The sequence below is a fragment of the Suricata suricatta genome, chromosome 8, assembly GCF_006229205.1.
Source record: "Suricata suricatta isolate VVHF042 chromosome 8, meerkat_22Aug2017_6uvM2_HiC, whole genome shotgun sequence".
Lineage (NCBI taxonomy): Eukaryota > Metazoa > Chordata > Mammalia > Carnivora > Herpestidae > Suricata > Suricata suricatta.
Genome location: NC_043707.1, coordinates 37,166,761 through 37,194,656, shown reverse-complemented (window position 1 = coordinate 37,194,656; position 27,896 = coordinate 37,166,761). Strand labels below are relative to the sequence as shown.

Here is a 27,896-nt window from a genome sequence, read left to right as displayed (position 1 = left end):
GCGGCCCCCCAACCCCCCACCCCACGTCTCCCCGAAGGTGAACACAAGCCGCTGACACTCGGGTGATTCAGGATGTTTTATTTAAAACCAGCCCCTTTCCAGGCTCACTGGGATAGCAGCAGGTCCCCGTGCCGGCGCGGCACCGGCTCACATCACCGCCTCCATGTGCAGAATCCTCAGGGCCTCGGAGATCTGGACGCTGGTGTCCATCTGTCCGTACATGCCCACCAGGAAGGCCCGGTGCAGCAACGCGGCTGCGTGCTCTGGGGGCCCGGGGTGCACGCGTCAGGGTCCGGCAGAGCCATGCCTTGACCAGGCCTCCCCAAGGGCAGGACAGGGCCGGGCTAGGACTAACCTTGGCAGAGGAGCGTGTACTCGGGCAGGTTCCTGAGGGCCGTCTGCACCACCTCGAAGTCCCGGCTGCCCAGACAGCACATGAACGTGGGCAGGAAGTCCGCCGCGATGCTGCAGACACACACATGCTCAGCCGGGCGCCTCCTCCCACGCCCGCGGCCAGGCCCCGCATGGGGCACAGTGACCGATGAGAGCCCGCCCCAGGGTAACCTGGGCTCACCTGGGCCTGTTCTGGATGGCGCGCAGGGCCAGGCCGAAGGCCAGGTGGCGACACGGCTCCTCAGCGGAGCTCATCAGCCGCTGCAGACCGGTCTGTAGGGACAGGGATGTGACAGGAGCTCCCACCACCAGCCCCCAGGCAAGGGACCCTGCTCCCCAAGCCCCCGCCCCTGTGGCCTCAGCACCCCAGGCGGGAGGCGCTGGCTGGCCACGGGTCCCCAGAGTGAGGCCGGGCTCCCTGCTCCACTGGGAGCGCCTGGGGCAGGGCCGGGTTCAGATGTGGGCAGCCTTATCCCTGCAGCACGACCCGCTTCCCACAGGAAGGCTGGCGGGCTCCCCGGGCCCTCGGCTCCCTCACCGAGAAGAAGCTCAGAATCTCAGGTCTCCGCCGAGACATCTCATCGATGTCACTCAGAACTTCCAACAGATCTAAGGGGTCAGAAGAGGTACATGAGGGCCATGCCATGGCAGAGGGACCCAGGCTTGGGCTCCCAGTCCAGAGGCAGGAGCCTCAGCCCGTGCTGACCCCCACCCTGCCTGCCAGAGGCCAAGGAAGGGCACCACCAGGACCCTGGTCTGGTCTCTGCACTGGTGGTCTATCAAAACGCTAGTGCCAGTGCCTTCTGGAAACTTCCGCCACCCTCAGTGCTTGGTGAGCCTGAAAAGCACCAGCTATCCTGGCAGCTTCCCAGTTCCACCAGGCACTGGTTGGCAGGGAAGCGTCCAGAAGTACAGGCCCCCCCAGAGCCTCGTCCAGCAGACGGAGGCCAGAGATCTGCACTGGGCCCGCCCTCCCCACGGTCTGTCCCCAGGCACCCTGAGCTGCTCCTTGCACTCCTCTCTGCAGGGGGAGGCCGATGCCCAGACACAAACCCACCCCGCTGTGTGCCCGGGAGCCCGAGCTGGTGCAGCCGCCGGCCCACCTGCTCTCCTGCGGGCCCCTGGCCTCCCCCTTCCCCCACCCCACGGCTCAGGGGCTCCCCCGCTCTTCCACCGCATCTGTGCCTCAGTGAGGCTGCTGGCAGGGCAACCCAGCCCCTCCCTGGCAGAGACTCTGCCGTCCTCTGGATGGCCGGGTGTCCTGTACCCAGGGCACCACAGGACCACGACGGGCGCCCCTCACCCACCACAGGGTCACCCTGGTCTGTGAGAGCCAGGCTCCTGAACTCACCCTCCACAGCCTGGCCCCGGGAGAGCCTCTTCATGTAGGGGGCCATCTCCGCTGTGGTCAGAGGGGTGCATAGGGCGACGCTGACCAGGGGTAGGGAGCCTGCCGAGCTCTCATCTGGAGGCCGGGAAGTTGGGGCTGTCAGGCCAGGGACACTGCGACCCGGGCCCCAAAGGGAAGCCACCCCAGGGAAGAGCCCACTGGCACTCAGCACCATGGCTCCAAACCTACGTGGGAGCTGTCCCTTTCCGGCACCCCCCACAATCCCATATGGCTGCAGACTGCGGCCGCTGCCCAGGACGGAACACAATGGCTGGTGCACCACGTGTACTTGGAACATGGGGGATGGTGCACCCTACAGGGATCTCGGGAGCTGCCCCAGTGCCGCCCTGGCACATAGCAAGCACTCAATAAAGGTGCATGCGTGCCCCACAAAGTTTCTATGAATTCCACACAAATGACTTGGCAAGACTGGGGGCAGCACAAGAGCTCAGAGCCCAGGGACCGATCTCCTGCCTTGGGTCCGGGGCTCACCGGCTCCCTCACAGCTGCCCCTGCACGCCCCGCAGCCCCTTCTTGGCAGAGCCCCCTGGGCCCCACTCACCCTCCCCCTCCTCGTCCAGGCCCCGGTCGGCTCTGCCATCCCTGCTGGGCAGACTCAGCCCTGCAAGGAGGGACTTGAGTGTCACCAGGTCACTGCTGTCGAATGACAGGTCGCTGGGGAGGGCACAAGTTGTCCGTGAGGAAGATGCCACAGGGGAGACGGGAGGGCGTGGGGGTAGGCGAGGAGCCTCAGTAAGCAAGTTCAGAATAGCGCCACGGACGTGGGCAAGCCTTCACCTCTACTCCGCACCCCCCCCAGGCTCCAGCCCTCAGGCAGCATCTATTCCTGGCCACCACCCTGCTCGAGACCGGAGCACTGCCCACCCTCCCCGCTGCCCTCCCTCTGGCTGCCTGGACCCTGCCCTGCAGAAGCCCGTGTGGGCCGGACACGTGCACACTCACTGCAGTGCGTCTGCATGTTTCTGCAGGAAGGAGACGGCCGCCGGGGCATTGTAGGTCACGTACTTGTGGGTGAAGTGCACGAACTTGTGGATGAAGGGTGCCAGGTGGCGGGAGGACTTCCTGTAGCTCTGCGGAGAGAAGCTGGGTTCACTGCGGAGTACCCTCCCCACCCCCCCAGCCCCCCAGGCCTCAGGACAGGAACCCCCACAGTGGGTGGCCGCTATGTTAAGGGTCTCCGACACAGCCCCGCTGCCCAAGCAGACAGGCAGATCTGACTGGAACACAAGAGCAGGTGGATGACAGACCCCGGGAATCAGACGGTCGCACAGAGGGCAGCGCGGAGCCCCGACTGCAGAACATGGGCTATCCCCAGGCACCCGGGAAGGAGGAAGCTGGTGCCCAGGACAGAAGCCTCCAGAGAGGCAGCCTGGCCCTGCCCTTAGTGTGGTGACATGGGCCAGGTCTGCTCTCCTACAGGCCCCGGGTGCTCTATGTCCTGCATCTGCCCATAGGACAGAGGGGACAGAGCCAGCAGCCCCAGTCAGAAAGGCCAGGCCTGGCCAGGCTGTGAGAACAGGAGGGCGGAGGATATGGGGAACCACAGGAGGGGCCAGTGGGCAGAGGAGGGACAAGGGCACACAGGCGGGGGTGGGGGGAGGTGTCCCCTGTCCTTGGAGGGGCCCAAATGCCCAGCTATGCATCTGAAAAGCAGGAGGGCCCAGGGCGGTGACAGACCCACCAAAAGCAGGCGGACGAAGGAGCGCAAACAGTCCCACAGCGCCCCCTGGTGCTCGCTCTGGAACACCTGCGGCTGTAGCAACTCCAGGACCCCCAGCACGTGCAGGAAGAAGGTCAGGTGGTGCTGCTGCCGGAATTCTTGGAAGTTGAGGTGGGTGCGGCCGTGCAGGAGGGCTGCGATCATGGGCAGGTGCCTGGGGGGCGAAGGGTGCCCACAAATCCAGCACCACCACACGAGTCCACAGGAACCCCGCGGTCTGCAGCCTGGGCCACCCTGAGGGGACACCCCACCCCCTGACCATCCCACCCAGTTCCAGGCCTGCGAGGTGGTGTTTGTCCTGACCCAACCCCCAGGGCTGTACCCGGGCCCTCCCGCCTCAGACAGCTTGGTCAGGAAGGAGCCAGCTGCCGTCACTGGGCCACGAGGGCCAGCAGCTTCCAGACACAGAGCCCCCTCTTAAACAAGCCCCCGAGTGCCGGCAGGATGCGAGGAGCCACCAGAGGCCCTACCGGGGCCCCTAGAGCATGGCCAGGCGCCCCTACCTGAGCAGCAGGATCGGGTGGGCCACAGCCAGCTTCCGGCAGGCCATGTTCGCGTCGGCCACTCTGTTCTCGGAGGACCGAGAGTCGCTGGTGTCCGCCAGGAGGGTGATGACGCGGTGGATGAGGCCGTCCAGCTGAGGGGACAGCGGCGTGAGGGCCAGGCCCACCCGCAGCCCTGGCGTCCCCCCTGCCTGCCGTGCACGGGGCCAGGGCCCACCTCGGAAGGCCCACGCCCCGTCCCGCCATGCAGGGGACCTGAGAGAGCCGCCCCCCTGTGCCTTGCAGGGACACAGGTCAGTGTAACCAGGCCAAAGCCAAAGCTGCCAGACAGCACCGCACACGGCGTTCACCAACCACCACAAAACCCTGCCGCGCCTGTCTGAACGCCAGTGCGCTACGTGGAGACAAAAAAGCAACATGGTGTATGAAATGTGATCTCAACTCTGCAAGACTAATGTGTATGAAAAAGTGAATGAAACACGCTTATAAAAAATTACCTTCCCTGCCTCATACTGGAAAAAGCACAGAAGGTGGCAAATCCTACCTGAGGCCAAACCAAGGAAGCAGGTGTGGAAGGCCCCCGCCGACCTCACATGCCATTGCCCAGATCTGCCCAAGGCAGTGAAAGCAAACGCCACACGGGCCGGCACACAGGCCGCACGGCCTGACGGGCCCAGTGCCCAGCTGGGGGGAGACATGAGCGAGCTGGTCTGGCCGCACAGTGGACAACCCCAAAGCCACGGAAAGGAGCAAGCTACCCGTGTGCGCCGAGCATGCCTGGTTCTTGGGACCACACAGAGTGCAGGGGGCCCACAAACGTGTCACTGCACAGAGGCTCCGGGGGACACACGCCTGGGCAGTCACTGGGACACAAGGAAGTGTTGCTCGAGGCACGCTTCCAGCGTGCACCGACGCCATGCTTGCCACCCCGTGTGCCAGGTGGCGCATCTTCGTGGCTCACAGAGGGAACACGGGGCTATGAGGACACAGTTCCTCTGCTCCACGGGCCACCCGATGCACCACTGCCACCCATGTTCCTGCTCTGGCTTTTAGTCTGAGCGACTGCACTTGGCCAAGACCTGCTTTGTCCAGCAGCGGCCAGCCCTGCCCCCCGGGTGCCCCCACCGCTCACCTTGCAGGTGCTGCTGCCCGCGGCACCTCCGCTGTGCAGCAGGGCCTCGGGCATGGGCACCCGTAGCTCCGGCCACTGCAGGTAGAGCTGCACCAGCAGGTCCCGGCAACGCCTGCCCGACATGCTGGAAGACACCGAGGCGGGACTGCTGGGCACATGGGGCTCGCGGGCGGCGGCCTGGGGGCCTGCAGGCAGGGGTCAGTCACGCTTACCTGTCGCCCCACTGCTGGATGCAGCCTGTCAGGTGCACCGTCACCTTCCGGATGCTCTCGTCGTCCCCACGACAGCAGCTGAGCAGCAGGGGCAGCCGGGCCTGGAGCAGGCTGCAGGCGGCGGTGTCCCCATCCTGGCCCCTGGCCTCCGCTTCTGCCAGGATCAGCTCCACCAAGCCGAGGAGCTCGGGCGCCCGGACCCGTAGTGCCGGCTCCTCCCGCCGCTTCTGCAACCAGCGACCACCTGCCTGTCAGCACCGGACACACCGACGGGCTCACTGGACCCTGCCCCCCGCCCCCCCTCCATGAGACCTGCCTGAGGGGTGCGCTGGTCTCGGCCCTGCCAGATCCGTGGCACGTGGATGCAGGCCCACAGGAAGTCCAGAGAGGCCGTGGGGTCGAACCTGGAAGGGCGCGGGGGCTGTCTCAGTTTCTGGGCACAGAATCAAAGCCATAGTGTGACAAGGAAACATGAGGCAAGACGCATCCCGGTGACAGACGGTTTGGACCACAGACCCCACTTCCTGATGAGCTTCTGACATAAGGGCCACCCGCCCCACCTGACCTCACAGCAGCAAAACTAATGGCCCTGCCCCCACCCACCCAGCCCCTGGGACCCCTGCATACAGCACGGACAACAGCGTCGGGCACCCTCTGAGGACTGGACGTTCCACCTGGTGGATGCCTGGGGCAGTGGACCACAGGGCTCTGTGTCCCCAGGGTGGTAACGCCCACCACAGGGCCCCCTTCCAGGGTGCAAGCGCAGCAAGGCCCCAGGCACCCAAGGAACCCAGGCGGGTGGAGGGGGCGGTGCACCTCTGCTCCCGGTTTCTCCCCAGCAGAACATGGATACATTGGTGCAACGTGGACCAGCTAGACTGGTGAGTGAGAAGCGCCAGCAGGTAGGGTCGGAAAGACGGCACCTGGAGGCCTGGATGACTTTTGCCCTGGGAAGAAAGGACACCTGGGATGGTCCCTGCAGGGCTGACCGGCCAGCTGTCCCCTGCTGAGTAGGGTCAGCAGAGAGGGTGCCGCTCTAGCCACTGGGGAGCAGAGGGGGAGGGACGTTTCTGGCAAGATCTGGAGCTCAGGCCTGGGAGGCAGCCCCGGCCACATGGGGCCCAGCCGGAGTCACCGAAGCTGCACCGGCTCCTCGGAGACAGTGAGTGTGAACAAGAATGACAAGGCCCTAGTCCCCATCTCCTGCCCCAAAGCCCCATCTGAAGACTGACGCCGGCCACAGGAGCACCTTGGAGTCTGGCGCCTTTGCCCGCTCGGCCATCCTGACACCGCAACACAGGAGCACCTTGGGAAGCTCCGGGACTGGGTGGGGCCATCACTGCTCACTGACTCCCAGCCTCTCCACGCAGGGTCCTCGGGGGACCCATCCCTGGTGGGGGCCGGGCTCTGCTCCCCCTGCAGATCGCCAACGGCACCTCCCGTCCCTGCGCGAGGCCCTGGGCCACAAGGCCACAAAGCACCAGCCACACTCTTGCCCACCTGCCCCAGTGACCAAGTCTGAACACTGCAGGGACGGGACAAGGCAGCCATCCAGACCGAGGGGACTTTAGCTGACACGGACAGAAACCGACCCGGGCAAGGCCGGAGCGCAGCCCACCTTGGCCCGTGAGAAGAGCAGCCTATGCTGCAGGTCGGGGCAGCTGCCGATCACTTCGGGGTCCAGCGTCTCCAGCCAGTCGACCAGGAGACCGGAGCAGGGTCCCAGCTGCACCGCCTCCGGGCTGAAAGGAATGCAGGGACAGGTCGGAAACGGCCTGCCAAGGCTGCCCGCGGGCAGGCCACACCCCCCCCCAACCCCCCAGCCCCCCAGCTCACCTGCAGCTGTCAGCCTCCGGTTCCCCTGGGGCCGTGGGCTCCTTCTCCTGCAGCAGCAGGGAGCTCACCACCGCCACGGGCCTCAAGGTGGGGGCCGCAGTGGCAAAGAGTGCGGCCAACAGCTCCTCCAGGTGAGGCGACCCCACCTCAATTAGGCCCTGGAGGACTGCAGGGGAAATGGGATGTCCAGTGTCACCGCAGCTCCGGGGGCAGATGCGGACCACCTGACTCTGGGACAGACAGGCTGGGGCTACCCTGTAGGGGGAGAGCCTTCCCGGCAGACCACCACTTCTCTCCATAGGCCCCATTTTAGGGGCACCTAGGAGAGGACTGCTGCGCTAGGCAGCCAGGCTGGGTGTCATGGTTCCCAGCCCCAAGTTACCTTTGCCGACGAGCTCGGGCTCCACGCCACACTTGTCCCCCGACCTGAGGGTGGTGACCACGGCCCGGACAGTAGAGCTGACAACCTCCAGGTCCCCACGGAACGCCAAGGCCTCAGCAAGGCGCAGGAGCCCACTCCGTGCTACGGGCAAGTACATGTGTGACCCGGGGTCTGGTGCAGGCCTCTGTCCCCACGCCTCCACCTGCCCCATCCAGGCAGCCCCTGTCCCTGCCCCCCCCCACTTCCCGCTAGGGATCCCACTTGGTTCCCCAAAGCCCCAGTTTTCGAATCCCTGGGCCATGTCTATGCTGATGCCCGCCCACCCAGGGCAACAGAGCCCAACGGCTGACGCCCCTGAGGGAGCAGCAGTGAGCCCAAGGCCCTCACCATCGCTGATCCTGCGCCGCGCTGAGTACTGGGCGGCAAACAGCTTGAGTTGGGCCTGCAGGGGCCCGCCCTCCCCGGAGGGGCCGTCCAGCCACTGCAGCATCTGCACGAGCACTTTGAGGAAGAGCGACGAGAAGCCGGTGTCCTGCGGCACACAGCGCTGGGGGGGCGGAGGGGCACAGCTCAGAGCTGGCGCCGGGGCAGAGTCGCACCAGATCGCCCCGGGACCTCAGGTCCTTTCAAACCCCACAGCAAGCAAGCTATTCTATTTGCAACTGGCTGCCTTGGGGCTTGGGAAGAAGAGAAAACATCCGACACACACATTGAACGCGGGCACACTGGCCCTCCCTGCCCTGGCTTGCCGCAGCGCATGTCCCTGGGCAGAAGTGGGGCTGTCACCCAGCCCTGCAGGAGCGAGAAGGCCGGCACGGGGACAGTTCGAGGACAGCTGGTAGGCAGAGCCGGGGCCCAGACTCGGGCCTCAGGGCAGACCTGAGGCTGAGACCTGCGCCCAGAACACCTGCCACCACTCTCCCTCGTGGCTCCCAGGGCTCTGCCGCCCAAGCCCCCACCTGGTACTGGGAGATCTGGCGTAGCAGGGGGCAGGCGAGGAAGTGGTTCCGGTGCATGGACATCACCAGGGCCCCGCCATGCGGGGAGCTGAGCAGGGTGGCGACAGCCTGCAGGAGGCGCACCGTGATGCCGGACAGCTCGGGGTTCCCTTGGCGGAGTCTCGCCAGCTCCTGCCCCAGGGCCTGCTGCAGTGCAAGGGCAACCGGGCGGGCGCTGGAGCTCTGCCACCGCGGGCCCGGGCTCAGCGGGAAGATCTGGAGCAGAGCGAAGGGCAGCATCAGGGAGCAGCTCAGCAGAAGGGTTGCCCCTGGCCTGCTACACCCTGTGCTCCCACCAGAATGGTGGACCCGCTGTGGCTGGACCATGCCAGCTGTGTGCTCTCAGGAGACGCGGGGTAGGCACCCAGGACCCCTGACAGTGGCCTGTGGCGGGGGGGGTTCCTTGGTCAGGATAAGGCGGGGGCTTGCCTTCACAGAACAAGCACTGAGCCTAGGCGCTGTGAGCTGACGAGGCGGGCAGGCGGGGGAGAAGAAGCAGCCCACTGGACAGACAGCAAGCGTGCAAGTGTGAGCAGGAAGACTGCACGTCTGCAGTGAACGTCACCATTTGGGAAGGGGACCCTGGGCTGTGAGGTCCATGTGCACACACGAGTCAGGAACGGGGCAAGCCCTGGCGTCAGGCCGCAGGGTGGCGGCCAGGAAGCGAGCGTACAGAGAGCCATTCCAGGCGTCGATGACGGTGCACAACCCTGGATGGGCCGGCCGCCCAGGGGACGAAATGCACCGCACGAACAATGCATGCCCGTCAGCACGGCAGGTCTGCCCTCAGAGCTCGGGATGGGGCCGAGGGCTCATGCCAGCCAAAGTCAGCCCTGCAGCCGCCTGGCCTGCCCGGCCTCTCCAGCCCTGCACTCATAGCAGAACATGCTACACAACCCGTCCAAGGTGGGCACAGGACCAGCCGGTTTTCCAGGAAACTGAGGCACAGGAAAGTGGAGCAACTATTCTAGGGTGGCCTCGCTCTGAGGAGGGGAGCCACGGCTCTGACCTGGGTGCTGGCTCCGGGGCACCCACCCCATCTAGACGTGGGCTCTGGGGTAAAAGCCCTCTCTCTGGGCGGGAGGAGGGACTGTCCCAGGCAGCGGTGGCAGTACCTGCAGGACCATGCTGGCCAGGTCGTCCTCGGGGCCGAGCACCCGCACCTGGGTTGCAGCCCGGGTCCGCCCCTGGCCCGAAGGTGGCTCAGGGCTGCTTTTGGGTTTTGGCGCCTCTGCGCTATCTGCACAGAAAGAACAGGCCTTGGCTCAGGACTCTTCTGTGCCAGCGTCCTGCGCCGGCCCCGCACCTGAGAGTAGGCCCTGTAGAGGGGCCCTGGCCCTGCACGGACCCCAGGCTCACTCAGGCCTGCTGATGCCCATGAGGAGCAGGGCCTGCAAGCGGGAGGCTGGGCACCTGCCCGTGCCATGTGTGTGCCCTGGGTCTGGGAGGCCTCAGCTGGTGGGTGGCGTGCTGAGGTGTGAGTCAGGGGGCTGGGCCGTACCTCGCCGGGGCGGCAGGGAGGCCGTGAGCAGGGAATGGAAGGTCTGGCCTCCGGACGCTCCTCTCTCATGCTGAACCTCGACCAGGTGAGCCATGTAATCTGTGAGCCAGCAGTCAGGGTCACACACCCTCGGCCCAAGGGAGCGAGCGCCACTCCCCCAAACACCCAGCTTCCTGAAGGTTTCACAAGCTGAGTCGAGGGTATTTCAGCGAAGGGCCTGCTGGTGCCAAGCGCACCCCGCAGCATCTCCAACCTGAATTCCTGGGGCAGGCAGGGACTCCCGGGACGTGCCGGGACAGGGCAGTTGGGCTCCAGAGCACACAGGGTCGGGTGGGGGGCGCCACGGGTGGAAGGTCGGGGGCAAGGGGGTGGTCCCTGGCTCCTACTCTTGTCCATGATGTTCTGCTCCAGGGTCTGCGGGTCGTGCGCCACTGCCTGGTCCAGGTGCCGGAGCAGCTTGCTCATGCTGGACACGGGGATGCCGAAGGACTGCACGAACAGCAGCAGCTGCTGGGGCTCCAGGTCCTGCAGAGCTGGGAGGGATGTGTGCTTGGTGCCCCTCCTCTGCACCCAGGGCCCAGGGGGTCCTCCTTGGGGCTAAAGCCTCTCCCCACAAGTCTCGCCACCGGCATCCCTGCCTCGCTAGCCAGGGCACTGTGGCAGCCCCGTGCCTCCTTCCCTCTCATCCCTGAGTCCCTCTACCACCATCCTTGGCTCCCTGTAGCTCACGGGGCCTGAGCTCCTCAGACTGTGCCCTGCCACGTACCCAACTGCCTCCCGGCTGTCCTCCACCCACCTGGTGCTTCCCGCCCGGACGCTGCACTGGCCCCTGTGGGAACATCCTCAGGCAGGCCGCCTGGCCCCCACGGCATGCTTCCAGAACCAGAAGAGAGGACCAGGCCACTTCTCTGTTCTCCAGCATCGAGGTGCTGGCGGGCAGGGACAGGGGCAGCATGGCGCTCGCCCCAAAGCCCAGTATGGCACCAGGCACACCAGGGGCCCATGAGCACCTACTGAATAACAAATACCCCAGGGCCACAAAGGCCGCCATGTTGCTCTCTCTAGCGTGCGTCAGTGGAAGAGCCCGGCTGCCGCCCTGGCGACACCCCCTCACCGGCATCCACCAGGCGAGGGACCTCCGAGCGGATCATGCGCAGCTTCAGCCAGTCGGGCAGCAGCAGCGCCTCCTCCGAGGTGTCCACCAGAAATGCTGTGGGCAGAGGCTGCTTCTCTGGGAACCAGATGTCCAGCAATGCCTGGAACTCACCATCCCCGGCTGCGGGAGGAACGGCGTGGTGAGCAGGACGCCGCAGCGCTTCCACCCCCAGCTCCGCGGTGAGGAGCCCCCGAGGGGCCGGGAGAGTGGGAACGGACGCTTCAGAGGATGGCAGAGGCAACCTGTGCGCGGTGCCTGCCCCTCCTGAGCCACGATGCCCATGACCCTGTTCCAGCGGAAGCGTGGGCGTGCCGAAAAGCTGGCCAGTCCGCCTTGGGGGCCGTGTGCAAATGGGGTTGGCACTCTCCTGGGCTCCCGCCTCCTCCCTGCTCCCAGGCCCCGTAGACTCCCCGAGGCTGACCCAGGGCCAGCCTCTCTCTGCTGTCCAAGGCTCGCAGACTCCTGCCCTTTGGACAAGGGCCACCCTCCCAGCCCCATTGCTGCTCTCCACACCCGGACACCATGGTGTGGCAGAGCAGCCCACAGCAGTTGACAGAACGGGGCCAACAGAAGGCTGCCAGGCTGGAGAGGGTGCACCCCCACCTCCCCAGAAGGTCCCAGCCCCTGGACACAGCCCAGGCCATTCCATGAATGGAGGGCTTCACTGGCTGCGCTGTGAGAGCCTGGACAGGCTGACACGGCCAGGCACCATGCCCCGAAGACACAATGCCATGGGCCGGGGCGGCGAGGATGGGCTGGAAACCCCAGGCTTATGGATCTAAGGAGCTCGACAGCTCAAGAGACCTCCCGCCACGTGGAGAATCCAACGCACTTTCCCCAAAGCTGGCGGAAGGAGAGAGGGTCCTGTCTCTCCCATATGGGGCCCCGCCACCCCATGTGACCCCACCCGGCCAGGCTGGAGCTCAGGGGCAGGAGGAAGCAAGCAGGGAGACTAGGAGCCACCCCTCACCCCCACACCCCCATAAGCCACGCACCACGGGGCGGCCCCAGCGTCAGGAGTATGACCATGGCATGGACCACCAGAATGTGCATCGTGGCCGTCTCCCCACCGGTCCAGCGGAGGAACACCTGGTCCTGGGACTCCGACTGCAGGAGACAAGAGGGGTGACGGTGCTGGCAGGGCACGGGGGACCGGGCCCAGGGAGGGGACACCAGCCTTACCCAGCTGTACACCTCCTCCCCCTCCTTGCTCTTGCGCATGCGCCTCACATAGCGGGAGAAGATGGAGAGCAGGGCCACCAGCACGGCGTCGGACTCAGCGCTGCAGGAGCGCTTGGAAAACAGGTGCAACATGATGGTGGAGCGCTCCACGACCAGCCGCGCCACGTCCTGGGGGCGGTGAGCATGGTCATCAGGGGACCCCCCCGGCTGGCGCCGGCCCCTCGGCAAGGAACCCACATGTGGAGAGACCTCCGGGGATCCCTGACTGCCCGCCTGTGCCCTTGCTCCCTGCACCCATTCATTCCATAAAGCCCTGGGGCCGCAAAAGCTGCCTGAGGTCAGATCCAGAGCAAGCAGACAGGACAGGAAGGTCAGAGGAAAGCCCGCCAGGAAGGGTGGGGGGAGGAACACCCCAGAAGACCTGCTGGAACCCCCACGACCTCCCAGGGGCCAGTCCCCACTCCCCTCACCAGGGCCAGGTCGCTGTGCTGGCCCTGCTCCTCCACGGGCGTGTGCTGGGACAGGTAGACCAGGTAGGCGCTGATGGTCTGCGGGTCAGTCTCCATGTGGATGGCCTGGGGAGGGAGGGCACGTGAGCTGAGGGTGCAGGGCTGCGCCCGGCTCCTGCTCCCACCGCAGCCGCCCCCCAGCCAGGTCCCGGCCCTGTACCTGCTGCAGCGCCAGGGCGGTGGCAGTGCGGACGCTGTCAAACAGGGGCAGCCTGGGCAGGTCCCGCAGCAGCCACTGGTAGCCCTGCAGGGTCTCCGCGTCCCCCGAGTCCTCCTCTAGCGGGGGCTCCTTCTCCTCCCTGTCCCGCAGGCTGCCCTCCGACAGCACCAGGGACAAGCCCTGCCAAGAGACGCGCATGTGGGCTAGAGGCCACGTCTAGAGCTTGGGGGCAGGCACGCTCCCTCAGAGCCCCGGGGATGGGGCCACCCGGCTGACAGAGACACCAAGTCCCATTGGGAACACTTGACCCAAAGAGAGAAAGCAACAGCTGGATCAGTTTCTCTAGAAGGCTGTGGGGCACCTCGTGAGAGACGGCAGGACCAAGTTGTCGTCTCCGTCTCTCCCGGAGTCACGTCGGTGTCGGGGAAGGGCCAAGGGCAAGTGGAAGAGGCTTTGCCTCTCCCGGCCTCACCACCATCACCCTTCTGACGTGAGCAACAGCTAAGGAGCAGCCCAGGTGAATGAGACCCCCGTTGGGGCATCTGAGACAAAACCCAGCCAGGGAGTGAGGGCGAGGGACAGGCACTGCCCCCCCCTGCCCGCGCCTCACCTTCATGGCCAGCACCCTGGAGGCCACCTGGGAGGAGCCGAGGCGCCGCAGGAAGTAGTCCAGCACCTCGCATGTGGTCTGCTCGTCGGCCTTGGGGCCCAGCAGAAGGTCCTGCAGGCGGCCTAGCAGCTGCCGCTGCTTCTGCTGCCTCTGCGGGAGCAAGGGGGTGCTCAGGGACCTGCGCGGCCAAGTGCAGGGCCACGGCAGGCCTGGGAGCTCGAGGGCACCGACCTGGCGCTTCTTGGCCTTCTGCTCCTTGCTCTCGCCCTCGTCCTCCTCCTCCCCGGACGCAGTGGGGTCAGCGGCGTCGTGCAGCAGGAACTCACAAAGGCACTGCACCGGCAGCACGTCCAGGGAGCCCTCGCTCGACTGGACCAGGTCAGCCAGCCAGGGCATGGACTGTGACGAGGCCTGGGCAGGGCCACGGGCACGCTCAGTGGCGCCCCTGGCAGCCGGTCTGCGCATGCACCCCCCACCCCAGGGCCGAGGGCAGCTGCTTCACGTGGAGGAGTCAGTCCCCGGGTGCCCCCTTCCAGCTCCAGGCTCACCGCTTGCGGCCATGGTCCCGGCGCCCCCCTCCCTACCCAAGCCACAGGGAACTCGCCTGCCTCTGGATGATGTTGAGGAGAAAGTCCGGGTTTCGGCTCCGACATAGCAGGTGCCCGAGGCGCAGGGACTGGTTGAGGCCTTTCACTTGATCCAGGATGTGGGGAGGAGGCCTCCGAGGGGGTCCCCTGAAGGTCCCAGGGACACGAGCCCATCAGGGAGCCACTAGTACACCCAGCACCCCGAGCAGCAGCGGCATCCCCCACCCGCTGGCCCCTCCGCCCCCAGCCGTGGAGCGCTCTCAGCTTGAGCAGGCCTGACACTGCGGGGGTCCCAGGAGCTGCTCCGCCAGCCCCCACCCCAGGCCCCAGGACATACTGAGGGTCCAGGCTGGTGAGCTGAGACAGGAGAAGGCTGCTGCTCTCGGTGATGGTCTGCTTCGTGGAGGCGGCTGCCAGATGGCCCTCGAACGCCAGGATCTCCTGCTTCTCGCGCTGGGACGTCTGCAGCTCCCGGTTGATCATCTCCGTCCGGGTCTCCTCATCCGTCAGCGTGCACGGCGGGTAGGAGTAGTTACTGGAGACCGACAGGAGAAACTCGTGACCATGCCCATCTGAGGCTCTAGCTGGGCCATAGCAACGCTGCAAGCTCAGGCCTCTGGGAGGGAGCCCCCAGGCCGGCCACCCCCTCTCCTTCCACAGGGCATCTGCTGGAGGACCAGCTGCTCCCTGAGGCACATGCAGCCTGCTGTCACGTGGGCCGAGGCCAAATCCACCATGTGTGATTGCGGCTTGCAGCACATCTGTCCTTAGGGCCCCATAGTCTGCCAACCCCAGGCAGAGGACAACCCTTCAGACCAGGCCAGTGGGGGCCCCCGCTCAGGGCTATACACACCCGGTTACCGCATACCATGGCAGTCCCCAGTGCTGGCCCCAGGCGGCGCCCCCGTCTGGGCCCGCTGCACCACCTGGTCCACTGTGCCCCTCACCTCCACGTTGCTGCCCTGGCTCTGATGACCCCCACCCTGTCCCTGGAGGACCTCAGCCACCAAGGCCCCGCCTCAGTCCACCCCACGGGAGGGAGGGGACGCTAACGCTTGTGGGCCCAGACTCAGAAACTAAGCCCGCAAGAGAAAACCTGAGTGGCCGCACAATAAACTAGATGCTTCAGAGCGAGTGGAGGACCCGGGGCACGCTCCGCTTCCCAGCGTCCTGCAGACTGGGCCCTGCCCTTGGCACCGCAGACCCAGCACGGCGTGAGTCCACTTACTTGGTCATTACCATCTCCATGAGCATCTTCAGTGTGGGGTACTCCTCCCAGGCAGCCAGGCCTAGGGGGCAGAAGGACAGCAGGTGGTGGCCAGAACACAGTGCTTCCTCCCCCCACTCCCCCGGGTCCACCACAAAAGGAAGAGCAACGCCCAGTTCGAGCTGGCCAGGGATGGGCGGCTCACCGATGTTCTCAGGGTTGAAGGCCGCCACAACCAGTAGGAGGGGCCATGCCTTCCAGTAGAGGGTCGAGATGGCCAGGTTCGGAGGCTGGTACCTAAAATGCAAGGACAGCCAGGGTTTGGCCTTGGGTGCACGAGGCTGGGTCAGGAACGGGTCCTGACCAGGGTGGATCAGCCCAGGGATGATCCGGTGACTGACCAGCAAGGACACTAAGGATCGCAAACCCCTGGGTCTGCTCCTCCAGCCACGCCAGTGTCCCTGGGGAGGGCGCTGTGCAGCCCGGGGCCTCATTCCTGCAGAACCCCTGGCCAAGTTCCTCAGGTCGCCGAGCCCCGGCGTCCATTCCACAACATGGGAATGAGGGCAGTGGCAACGGAAAAGCTCAGTGTTAGTTATCATTCGTGCTGTTTCCATCAGAGAGCCACAAACAAGCCTGGTGTCTATCCATACAAACTGTGAACTTGTTTATGATTTACACATCCCACATATGACACGCTTATGATTAAAGTATGGCTCTTTCAGATCACAAGACAGAACATTCTAGAAGCTGTAACGGCACAGTCACTGGAAAGAGCGAAGCAGACCCGAGGCTGACTCAGGAAGATGGCAAACAGGCTGCCTCATGAGGAAGACCAGGTCAGGAAGCAGAGCGCACCGGCAACCCAAAACACACATGAAGTGGTGAATCCCTCGTGCAGCAACTAACGTCAGGAACAGAAGATACACAAGTCGTCCCACGTCTGTGGCCCAGATGCTGTTAGCGCGGCCACGCTACCCAAACTCCTGCACCTAATCAAAGCAACACCCACTGAAATCCCAGGTGGCTTTTTCCTGACCACGGACAAGGGGACCTGGAAATCCTCATGGAAACGCAAGGGCCCAGAACAGCCACGGCTGTTTTCAGAAAGAACAGAGCTGGAAGAGTCCTACTTCCCAATTTCAAACCTCAGCACAAGTCACAAGGATGAGAACAGAGCGTCACCGACCTGGACATGCACACAGACAGACCAAGAAAACACAATGGGGAGCCCAGAGATACACCTGCACATCTGTGGTCACCAGACTGCCAACAAGTGTGACCCAACCTTCAATGGGAGAAGGACCAGACTTTTCAAGAGGCAGCATGTGAAAGAGAAGAAGGTGGACCCGTCACTGACATGATGTTAAAGTCCGCTCAGGACGGTCACGCATGGGAAAGGTCTGTGACCGGGTGAGACAATGGTTTCCCACAGAGGGCCTCCAGCCCACGTGGCAGCAGAGTGACACAGGCCACGCCATCAGTGTGTCCCTGCGCGGGGCAGCACAGAGGCCCCAGGCCGACCACCCCTGCACGTCCACCCCCAGCCGAATGAAGGTGGGCCCTGCCTCCCTCCATGCACAAACCTAACCCGGGGACCAGAGGTCAACATTCAAGACCTGAAACCGTAAAACAGAGGGGAGTCTTTCCGATCCTGGACCAGCGGTGGCTCCTGAGAAAGAACACCTAAGGGCGCCAGGGGGGCTCGGTTACGCCTCCAGTTCTCGACTTCGGCTCAGGTCATGATCTCACGGTTTGTGAGTTAACCCCCACGTCGGGCTCTGTGCTGATAGTGTGGAGCCTGCTTGGGATTCTCTCTCTCCCTCTCTGCTCCCCCCCGACTCTCTCGGTCTCTCTCTCAAAACAAATAACTTATCAACAAAAAGAAATGACACAAAAGTATAAGAAACCACAGAAAAACAAACCTTTCCCAAATTAAAACCCACCGTGTCTCTAAGGACACCACCAAGAGCGTGAACGGGGAAAATATACCTACAAGTCACCTATTCAGGGCCTAGGTCAACAATATGTACAGAACTCCCAAAACCCAGCAACAAAAATTCAAACAACCCGTAACAGACAAAGAACCTGGGCAGCTACCTCTCCAGAGAAGATGTGCAAACGGCCAAAGAGCGCGTGAAGAGGCTCAGTGCCCTCGGCGGTTGGAGAAGGGCCCACGAACGCCACCGTCGGGCGCCACCACCGGCCAGCTAAGCCAGTGAGCATGGGTGGGGGTGTGGAGGGACCACAGCCCGAGGGCGAGGCTGCCACGAATGGAGATCAGTGGGGCGGCAGCTCCTCCGAAAGCCAGACGCGTGACCCCGCAAGTCTGCACAAAAGCGCAGGTAGGAACATCGCTGGCTGCACCCCGCCACCAGGCGGCAGCACACACGCTGTGGTGTCCACACAAGCAATGGCAAGCTTTACAACACAGTGACCTGGAAAACGTGCTGCCCTGTGAGAGAGGCCGGACACGGGAGGCCACGACACGTGTGTCTGTTTAGGTGAGATTCCAAGAGTCAAAGCCGGGGGGACAGATCAGGCGTGCTACAGGCAGCGTGGGGGGACAGTGACGGTGACAGCACCCGCGTGTGGGCTCCTTTCGGGGGACAAAGACACACTATAATTGGCCTGTGGCGATGGTGGCCTGGCCTGTGAATTCACTAAAACCAGCAAGCCCACAACCTGAAGTAGGTGACGCGTGTGGACGACGCCTCGGCAAGGTGGACAAGAACTCGGCGCAAACTCACTGCTGTCTGCCTCGAAGGGCACGTGGGTCAACAGACAGGGAGGAGGCCCCCTCATGGATCAGGTGGCTGCAGGGGGAGCGCAGGGGGGCGCGGCCCCAGAAGCTAGGCTGGGATGGGGTGTGGGAGGGTTTGGGGGCCTGGGGGCAGCGCCATACCCGGGGGGCAGCTGGATGTTCTCAGGGTGGTGGTAGGTGCACAGGTTCAGGACCGCGTCGATCAGCTGGATCCTCTCCACCTTCAGCACTTCCACATCTGAAACCAGAGAGCCATACACAGGTTCCAGAAGCCCGTCCGCACGCTCGGGGTGGGGGGCCTGAGGCACAGGGTTTGCGCCACAGACAGCAGATGGGGGAGCTCTCCAGAAGCTGAGGGCAGGCAGGGGCTGAAGAGGGCGCCCTGGGCACCAATGGGCCTGCCTACCAGGCTTGAGGGCAGAGGCCGCCTAGCAGCAGCCAGAGGTGCACCCAGCCCACAGGCAGGATACGTAGGATCGAGGCAGCGGCCTCCATGGGGCCTCGGGTCATCACAGGGACATGTGTGGGTCCCAGGGTGGGCTCCGGAAGCAGCACACGGTGTGTCACTGCTGAAGGCACAAACCTTCCGCCCAATCCCCCACTCCAGAGACCTGTCGAGTCCAGCGAGCCCAGGGCCACAAGGTGTAGCGGACGCCCGGTGGCGGCAGGCTCACTGTGGCAGCCTGGGCACCCACAGGGGCGAAGGCCTTCACTGCGGGGGGACCCTCACCGTCGGCCTGCACGGCTGCGGCGCGCCTCACCAGGTGGTCGGCCAGCTCCATGGCATCGGCGGGCCCAAGCGGGAGGTCCCGGGACAGCCCGATGACCAGGATGCGCATGAGCGTGTCCTCCAGAATAGGCACCTCTGAGCAGAGGCGCAGGAAGAAGCTGTGGGCAGAGCGCACGGGGGGCTCGGTGGGGCCGCACACATCCACAGCAGCAAGAGCCCTGGCTATCCTCCTCCTGTGCTCCCTCACACCAAAGGCCCCTGAGGGTGAGGCCTGGCCTGGACAGGGAAGAATGGCAGCAGGCGCCTTGCCCCCGGGGCACAAACACACTGGCCACCACCTGCTGAAGAGCGGCATAAGGAAGGCACAGGGCACGGGAGTAGGGGACAAGCAAGCCAGACAAGCAGAGGGACCCAAAGGTGAAGACAGCTGGGGCATGGGGGACACGCGGGCCAGGGTGGTCCTGGGCCCAGGGAGACGAGGAGGAAGGACGTGTGCAGAGGGCTGGACGAGCCCCTGGGGGTGGACAACGCGCTGGGGCTGGTGATCGGGGTACACCTGGCGGGCCCCCCCCCGCGCACAGCAGCCTGCTCACTTGCGGTCACTCTCGGGCGGCCAGTTGTCCCACTTGTAGTAGGTCTCCGGCTGCTCCGTGAAGAGCACCTTGTGCAGACTGTGGAGGACAGAGGGGCTGTGGGTGCCCAGGGCACTCGCCACCCGGACAGGCCCCACACACATCCCCCACAGGCACGGACACTGCACGCTCCGGGCATCTTCAAGAGCCTCTGGCAGCCCCCCAGTGAGGTGGCCAGATGGGACTTCACACCGACAGGCTCTGCCTTGTCCCCCAGCTCAAGGGACAGCTGCCTCAGTTCGCTGAGCCCAGGGAAGGGCTGCCAGGCTTCCCAGAATGCATGCATGTGGCTCGAGCCGGCTGTACCAGTGCACGTAGTCCTTGGGGGCGAGCTTGCTGATGGAGGGGACAACGGTGTGCAGCCACCACACGGCATCCCGCTGGATCGCAGCGATCTGGTTCTGGAAGGAGCGCAGCACCTCAAGGTCTGAAAAGGAACACGGGGTTACGGCAGGACAGCAGGGCAGCCAGGGGGCACGGGGGCGGGGGGGGGTCCTTGGAGTATCCCATCCACGCACACGGGCTCATGGGGAGGAACCCACGGACGGACTCACAGGGAGCCCTCAGGGAGCACTGTGCAAACCTTGTACACGGAGAAAAGCTGAGAAGTGAAATCTCAAATTCTGAGTGATTTCACCCCTCCGATTCTTCACGATGTCATTAAGGTAATGACTGCACCAGACTTGCAGCAGGGCCCGTGGATTCACCACCACCACCCTGCTCCCCTCCAGTCCCCATCCGCAGGCCACGCTCAAGTGAGGGAGACCGAGATTTGAGCCTGTGACCCAACCAGAGACCAGGCTTGGAGCCGAGAGAACGGGCAGGCGCAGCTTTCAGAAGCCCGGCCCCGCCGCCCGCCGCCCCCGCTCCAGGACCGGAGCGGTCAGGCCCGTCCCGGGTCCTTACTCCTCTTCTCCCCTCTGTCCCAGGCGACGCCGGCCTCCTTCACCTGGGCGGTGATGCCCAGCATCATGGACACAGCCAGCACATCCGTGACGTGCACCACAAAGCGTTCCTGCAAGCACGGCAATGTCTGCGTCTGGAGGGGCCCGTGCGGGGGGCCCTCGCCCAGGCCTGCCGCACGCAAGCCCAGGGACCCTGTGCCCTGACAGGGCCAGTGGGGGAGGTCTGGGGCCAGGGCCTGCTCACACCACAGGAGGAAGGTTTAGCCAACAAAGTTGAGGGTGGGGCCATCTGCCCACTTGGCCTACATGGCCCTGGGGACCACCTTCCTCTTCCACATCACCTCCCTCCGCACCTCACACCCTAACACCTCACGCCCTAAACTCTCCCTGGAGCAGATGACCCACCCTGGCTTGAACAGGCACCTGGCCTTGGCTCCCAAGCCCCGTCTGCACACATCCACCAGAACACCCAGCCCAGAGGTGACCCATGTGCGGCCAGGCCCTTGGTCCTCATGCAGAACGAGCCCCACGCTGCCCTCTGGGACCAGCTTCTGGGCACACGGGGCACCGACCACAGATGGCCCAAGAGGCAGCAGAGCGCGGGAGTCAGGGGGACGCCAGCGGCACCTTGAACTCCATTTCCAGGTACGGTGCCTCCTTGCGCTCCTGCATGAGCCCGAGGCAGAAGGCCTGGAAGTTGACTTCGTGCTTGGTCTGCTTGATGATCTCCCGGAGCAGTGCCCTCGAGGCCCGCAGGTAGTCGTCCTTATTGGCCAGAAGGTCCTGGAACACCATGGCGAGGAACTGCGCACACAGGGGACACGCGGGGTCACCCCCCGCCACCGCCAACCTCCCTCCCACCACAGGCCTGCTGGCGGCACTCCCTTGGTCCTGTGGAAAACTTCCGGGAACCCTTCTGAGAGAATGGCTGCCGGATCCCTGGAAGCGCGTGGGCCACAAGCGGGTGCCACACAGACAGCAGGACGGCAGGGGACACACCTTTAGCTCCGTCAGAGGACGGAGTGCAGAGGTGCAGAAGACGACTGGCCCTTGTTAAACAGGGAACAGACTAAGACACTGGCTGGGGACATGTGTGCGTCTACACCACAGCAGCCGAGCCTCAGGGGTGGAGTGTGCTGGCTCTGCGGGCCCAGCCCCCCACACGTCAGTGAGGATGCAGGAGCAGCCGTGGCAGCGGGGGCCTCACTTACCAGCTGCCCTGTGCACAGCCGCCTCAGAGGCCAGCCCGTTCCTGCGACGGCAGCACTGCCCTCAGCCCGCCCTTCCAAAGCACCCGGGATCCCAGGGCTCTCAGAGCCACATGCAAAGCCCCACACCAGACACCACGTCACTTGGGAGTGACCACCACTTGGACAGCTGGATGGGTCGTGGCTCTGGCATTGCCCCTCGGGGACAGATCCAGCTTTAGCTGCTAAGAAAGAGTCCGTGACACAGCCGTCCCTGCTCTGGACTGTGGCTCCTGCAGCTGCCCCCTGCCCGCACCCCAGTGCCCCACCTTAGGCGCCAGCTCCGCGCTGTGCTGCAGCACTGTGTACAGGATCTGCATGTTGTTGGGGTTCCGCGCATTGGAGAGCTCATTGAAAACCACGAACTTGATGGTGGTGCCCAGGTTGTCCTTGTGCGCGCTCAGCAGCTCCCTGGAAACGAGCCAAGCCGAGGGGCACTGACTTGGCCTGTGACCACCTGCCACACCACCCTCCTGCCCTCCTTGCTCCCACTAGGGCCCCACCTGATGCACAGCATGTAGTGGTTAAGGAGAACCTTGGGCTTGAGACGAATTTTGATCAGGTGGGAGATGACGTCCATGTCCTCGATGCCATGCGTGTTACAGTTCATACAAACAGACATCAGGAGGTCCTGGGCTGGCCTAGTGAGCTGCAGGGGTGGGGGGGCAGGGGGTGCATCAGTCTTGCATACAGCTGGGCACCCGCAGGACCTGGGGGACAGGGGGCTGGCCCAGGGAGCTGCAGGGGTGGGGGATGGGGGGTGTCAGCCTGCCACACAGCTGGGCGCCCACAGGAGCTGGGGTGGGGGGGCAGAGGGCTGGCCCGGCGAACTGTGGGGTTGGGGGGATGGGGGAGTGTGCATCAGCCTCACACACAGCTGGGCACCCACAGGACCCAGCTGGCCCGGTGGACTGTGGGGGTGGGGGGATGGGGGAGTGTACGTCAGCCTCGCACACAGCTGGGCGCCCACAGGACCAGGGGGCAGGGGTGCGTCAGCCTCACACACAGCTGGGTGCCCGCCCTCACCTTGGGGTTCTGCAGCCACATCTCCAGCCTCTGTACTGCCATCAGCCGCACCTCCTTGTACCCGCAGGTGGAAGTGAGCAGGCGCAGGAGGTTCCTTGAGACGTTGTCGATGGGCTGGCGCCGGTTGAGCTGGTCGCGGAGCGTGTCCAGGACGTACTCCTCCACGCTATCTGCGAGGTCATCGTACCTAGGCCGAGGCAGGGAGAGGAAGGAGGACTGGCTCCCTCCACAAGCCCCCCGTCTGCCTCCCAGCCCCACGCGGGATCCCGCTGGCAGGGGCTGCAAGGGGCACCTACCTGGGCATGAGCTGGCCCTCCTGCTCGGGGCTGAGCTTCTCCTCAGCGATCAGGAGCTCTGTCTGGCTGTCCTCCTCCTCCGTGACGGAGGGGTGCGGGCTGCTGCCTGCACACGGTACCGCTCATGGACACACTCCCTGCCGGCCCCCCAGCACCTCCCTCCACCAAGCCCGGGTTCCACGGAGGGAGGCGACCCCAGCCCCTGCTTCAGGGAAACCCTGTCCGCTCCCCAGCCCAGCCACCGGGGTCTCTCACCGGCACTGAGATCCCCACCGCTGCGCCCCGCCTCCCCCTGCAAAAGCACGCTCTTGGGGGGCATCTTGGTGTTAAACGCCGTCTGGATGTTGTCCACAAACGTCTTGCAGTGCGGGCTGTCCACCCAGATCCGCTCCCCCAGGGAGTCTTCGATGTACACCTGCACGTGACACCACTGCTTGCCCCCTGCCTCTGCCCCTAGCTCTGCCCCTCGCCGGACATCCCCAGCTCCCTGGGCAGCCAACTCCCAGGGCGATCCCCCCCCAACCACTGTCAGCGCAGGGAAGATGCTCGAGGCCATTAGACATACAGCCCCTTGCAAGAGCACACTCAGCGTTGCCTCCCCCCCCCCCCCGGGGATCCAGTGCTTGCACTGTCAGCCCCGAGCCGCAATGAGCTCCCAGGAGAGGTGGCCTCACCTTGACAAAGATCTCAGGCCAGTTCTCATCTTCCTCATACGCAGCCATGAGCAGGTTGCAGGCCAGCACGGACACCAGGCTATTCCCCTTGGCCTTGAAGTTGATGGAGGCGTCGCGCCGCAGGAGGCTGCAGAGAGCCTGCGGGAGACAGAGTGTCAGGGGAGGGAGGGAGGTGAGGAGGGCTCCAGGGCCCAGCCCCATGTGCCCACAGCCCTCACCTCGATGACACCCTCTGTGGCGAAGATGTTGGGCTTGATCTTGGCCAGGTACATTAGGCTCAGGTACAGCGCGCTGTCTGGCTTGGCGCGGGTGGCCTTGAGCTGCCTGACAGCCCCACACAGCACCCCCTCGATGCGGCCGTCATTGCCCTCCAGCTCAGCGGCCTCGATCTCATCCAGCAGCACCGAGGGCGGAACTGGCAGGCACAGGAAGGGCTGTATCAGAGCAGGCAGCCACAAGCAGGACCCACCTTCAGGATCCCCCCCAAAGCCACAGGACAACAGGGCAAACCACCAGAAACCCAGCAAGTGGGTCTCAGGGCTCTGCCGCAGCTGTCCCTTCTGCACAGGGGACAACAGTAACTGCCGGGAAGGGAGTAAGGCAGGAGCCGCCAGGCCCAGGGCCCTGACTGGGCCAACACCGGGCTGCAGCCAGGACAGCACCCTATAGCCTCAGAGCGCCAGCCCAGTCACCTCCAGATCTCTCATCACGTCCTGCACGCCTACCTGGGAATTATCTGCTCCCAGAATACGTTTTTCTAGAAATGAGCCAACTTTTTCTAAGTCGTCCAGTTAACTGATCTGATGCCATTCGCACCATCAACTTTCGCATAGAAGGCTGCTTCTCTGATCATCTGTGCCCCTGCCCTCCCCCACATCTGGCCTGAAGAGAACTGTCTGCCTTAACAGCCTTGGCAAAGAACCCTCTCTGGGTTTTGACCTTCTCCCCCATGTTCACATTCGCCATCTCTAGTCCTGCCTGCTTTCCACCCTCCTCGTCTCGCTTCAGAGCACCAACCTCCCTGCAGTCAGTGCTGGCTTTGCTAAGTGAGCCTCCCAGAAGCACGTTAGGGCCACCACGCCTTTTCCTGGAACCACACTCGCCATTGCTCAGGTCCTGGTTATTTTCTAATCCCCTCTGTGGTGTCCGCTTTGACCTGAGATTCTTCCGAGTGTCTTTATTTTTTTATTGTTTTTTTTATGTTTTATTTGTTTTTGAGAGAGACAGCATGAGCAGGGGAAGTCAGAGAGAGAGGAAGATCCAGAATCCAAAGACAGTCTCCGGGCTCTGAGCTAGCTATCAGCACAGAGCTCCACAGGGGGCTCGAACCCGAGAACCGTGAGATCATGACCTGAGCCGAAGTTGGAGGCTCAACCGACTAAGCCACCGGGCACCCCTCTGAGTGCCTTTAAACAGACAAACACACTGAGGGAGGTGCTGCTGTTAATGGCTGAGATGACTGAATGAGGACAGAGGAGTCAGCAATGTCATGGAGTGCTTTCCTGGTGCTAAAGACAGAGGATGAGCTGGCACGGCAGGTGGACTGGACTTCCCGAAAGATATTGCCAGAGGCCACGCCAGGAGCCACACGTGGCTACGTGCTGCCTTCTGTTTGTAGAGATGTTTGTAAAGTGCCTCATCGTCAGAAAGTGCATTCCACGCCACGTTTCACCGGCTCTCCTGAACCACCGCATACAGGAGACGCACAGCTGCTAACTGGGAGACCCGTGGCCCAAAGCAGGACCCTTGGTGCTGTGCATGCTTTTAGTGGTCGCCTGCCCTTGCGGCGCCTCGGGGTGGGGGACACTGCCCTGCAAGGCTCGGCCGGCCTGGAGGCCTGGCTCGAGCCCCCACTGTGTGTTTCACTCCCCAGGCCCCAGGGCTCCCTCCCGCCACCCGCATCACGCACAAGCATCTCCCTCGGTTCTCCCCCCGCCCCCCACCCCACCCCTCAGCGCTGCTCAGACCTCGCCTGTCCCCCAGGTCATACTTCCCTCTCCAGGACGCAGGCCTCTGCCTAGCATTTGCTCCCCAACATCCTCGACCACCCATCAAGATCCTAGCCAGCCTCTACAGCTCACCTGCACGTTACCAGTCCCTCGTGAGCCTTCTGTCTGCCAATGCTGTCACGTGACTACCTATGTGTTCAAAACCTGGGGCTGGCTTGACACTTGACTGATCTGATCTACGGGGCTTCAGGGAGCAGCCAGAAACAATGGAAAAGTAGGAACAATCTTAGAAGACTCGTATATGTCAAAAGCCTTTCTGCAAATAACAAAGATGATGTATCTTCCCTTGAGGTTAATGTTGTAATGTTTCCTTCCCAATTAGGGAAAAAGCCAACTCTTTCCTGTTGGTGAGGATTACCGAGGCGCAGGCAGAGTGGGGGACTCCTCAGAATGCAAAGCCCCTAAGAACATGGCTCTGGTTGGCCTCGGTCACTGCTTGACCCCGTGCCCAGAGCGGGGCCGTCACAGGGAGATGCTCCACCAGGGCGCCACACAAACAAGGAGCTACGGACCAAAGCTGCTCATGGAGGGCAGCAGCTGGCAGTGCAGGAGTGTCCGAACCAGTTCCCGCAGAGGGGAGATGGCCAAAGAACAGAGACAGCAAAGTCCATGTACTTCCCAACAGCGGGGCATTGGCACAAGCCTGGCCTGCTTCACGGGTAAGGATCCTGAATCGTAGGTCCCCCTACACTCACAGAGGAGGCCACTGGGGCTCACTGCAGTTACATGCCTGCTGTCAACTTGCCCCTGCAGCCCACTGGGGCCCGAGACCGCCCTGGGCCAGCTGCCCTGGGCCGTGTTACCGCTTCCCTATCTTCATCTTGGTCATGGAGCTGGGGAGCACAAGAGGAGAGGAGGCACCAGCGTGAGAAGTGCTCCCAGATGACTCCTCTCCCTTCCTCTGCCCCTGACGCCTGCAAGCTGCCACTCAGGAGCCCCAGCCTGCTGACAAGTTGTGAGCTGTGCTCTCTGCTAGGTCCGGACACCGGCTTTACCTTCAATCGGGACCACAGATGGTTCTTTAATTGATGGAGAGATAGCACGTTTTTCTGCCACTGCAGCCTCAGCCAGGCGCCCCAGGGCACTCAGAGGGGGTGTGGAGGAGAGTTTGGGGCGTTTGGTGAGGCCAGTCAGCGCCGAGGCACTGGCCAAAGCGGCTGCGGCGTCCCGCTTGCGCTCAGAAGGCAGGCCGGAAGGGGCAGGCTTCAGCAGAGTGGACGCCGTTTTCGATTCATTGGCCTGACCCTTTGAGCCCAGAGCAATGAAGTCTCCCGGCGGAGGGTGCCCTGCAGAAACAGGGGAGAGACGAGTGCACCTTTACACGGCGGCGGAGGTGGAAAGGATGGGGCACAGGGCCTCCAACCTCCCGCTTTCTCAGAGGGGACCCAGCGAGGGTCAGGGCAGGCAGGAAACAAGTCGCCAGCAAGCCCGCGGCAGAGCCGGGTCTGGGGGACCAGTCACGCGGTGCTTACTACAGACCAGACAGACCCCTGCTTTGGGAGCGTCGGCTCACGCGATCCTAACAAGATTCGGACCCAAGCACCCGGCCTCTCATTTGCAGAGGAGGAAAACGAGGCACCGAGACGCACAGTCACACGTGCACGGCCACCGCGCTGGCCAGTGACCAAGCTGAACCTGTGCTTCGGGCCCCCCCCCTCACCCCCCGGACCGGGAGCTCCTGCTCAGCAGCTTCTGCAGCTTCGGATGTGCCCCGAAAAGTTCCCACGCGCCCAGGGACACCGGTTCAGACCCGACTCCCGGGAACCTGAGGGCTTGGCCGCCGCGCTGGGCCTGCGGACGGTCGCAGGCTTGGCCCGGTTCATTCTGTCCCCCTCTCCGCGCTGCTCCTCGCCGCCTCGGTGTCACCCGAGAAGGCCGGCGCCGATCCGCCGTCCCCTCGCTCGCTCATTCATTCATTCATGCCCGGGCCGTCCGGGGCTGGGGCCTGTGGACGAAGGGGCCACGGCCCCTCAGGGCCGAGAGACTCAGGGGGCCGCGCGGGCGCAGCCTCGGATCCGCCGGGGACGGATCGGAACCGCAGGTAGCAGAAGCGCGGCCCACGCACCACTGGCGCAGCGAACGGCCTGAGCGCCCCAGCCGCGGCCGTCCCGGAA

The 27,896-nt window shown here is 64.1% G+C and overlaps 1 protein-coding gene across 3 annotated transcripts; it reads right to left on the bottom strand.

Annotated features, from left to right (window-relative positions):
• Window positions 1–61: 61 nt before the first annotated feature.
• Window positions 62–27,896, bottom strand: INTS1 (integrator complex subunit 1). 3 transcript variants are annotated; one of them, XM_029947122.1, is made up of 47 exons: window positions 27,533–27,896; window positions 26,778–27,068; window positions 23,992–24,188; window positions 23,774–23,911; window positions 23,355–23,514; window positions 23,100–23,205; window positions 22,804–22,990; window positions 22,281–22,426; window positions 22,047–22,188; window positions 21,158–21,334; window positions 20,532–20,640; window positions 19,932–20,052; window positions 19,587–19,664; window positions 18,994–19,151; window positions 18,405–18,501; window positions 15,705–15,796; window positions 15,521–15,581; window positions 14,630–14,827; window positions 14,310–14,439; window positions 13,937–14,116; window positions 13,706–13,855; window positions 13,096–13,275; window positions 12,897–13,001; window positions 12,427–12,594; window positions 12,240–12,351; window positions 11,203–11,364; window positions 10,475–10,621; window positions 10,089–10,187; window positions 9,703–9,827; window positions 8,549–8,803; window positions 7,977–8,136; window positions 7,590–7,730; window positions 7,208–7,373; window positions 6,990–7,113; window positions 6,188–6,318; window positions 5,688–5,775; window positions 5,372–5,598; window positions 5,160–5,283; window positions 4,028–4,161; window positions 3,486–3,678; window positions 2,747–2,874; window positions 2,346–2,458; window positions 1,745–1,858; window positions 932–1,002; window positions 575–666; window positions 356–465; window positions 62–263 (listed from the first exon to the last, which is right to left on the bottom strand). In XM_029947122.1, exons 1-47 carry the CDS (start codon window positions 27,603–27,605, stop codon window positions 148–150), a joined length of 6,576 nt encoding a protein of 2,191 aa, XP_029802982.1. In that variant the 5' UTR covers window positions 27,606–27,896; the 3' UTR covers window positions 62–147. The 3 variants fall into 3 exon arrangements, with proteins under 3 accessions (XP_029802982.1, XP_029802984.1, XP_029802983.1); XM_029947123.1 differs by having other exon boundaries at window positions 148–263; window positions 27,548–27,896; XM_029947124.1 differs by lacking the exon at window positions 10,089–10,187.

Coding starts and splice junctions, on each gene's coding strand:
- INTS1 (XM_029947122.1), bottom strand. CDS start 27,605: ATGAACCGGGCCAAGCCTGCGACCGTCCGCAGGCCCAGCGCGGCGGCC. Junction 24,189..26,777: donor ATCTGTGGTCCCGATTGAAG/GTAAAGCCGGTG, acceptor TGTGCCTGCCAG/TTCCGCCCTCGGTGCTGCTG. Junction 18,502..18,993: donor CGCAGCCGTGCAGGCCGACG/GTGAGGGTCCCC, acceptor CTCTGGTTTCAG/ATGTGGAAGTGCTGAAGGTG.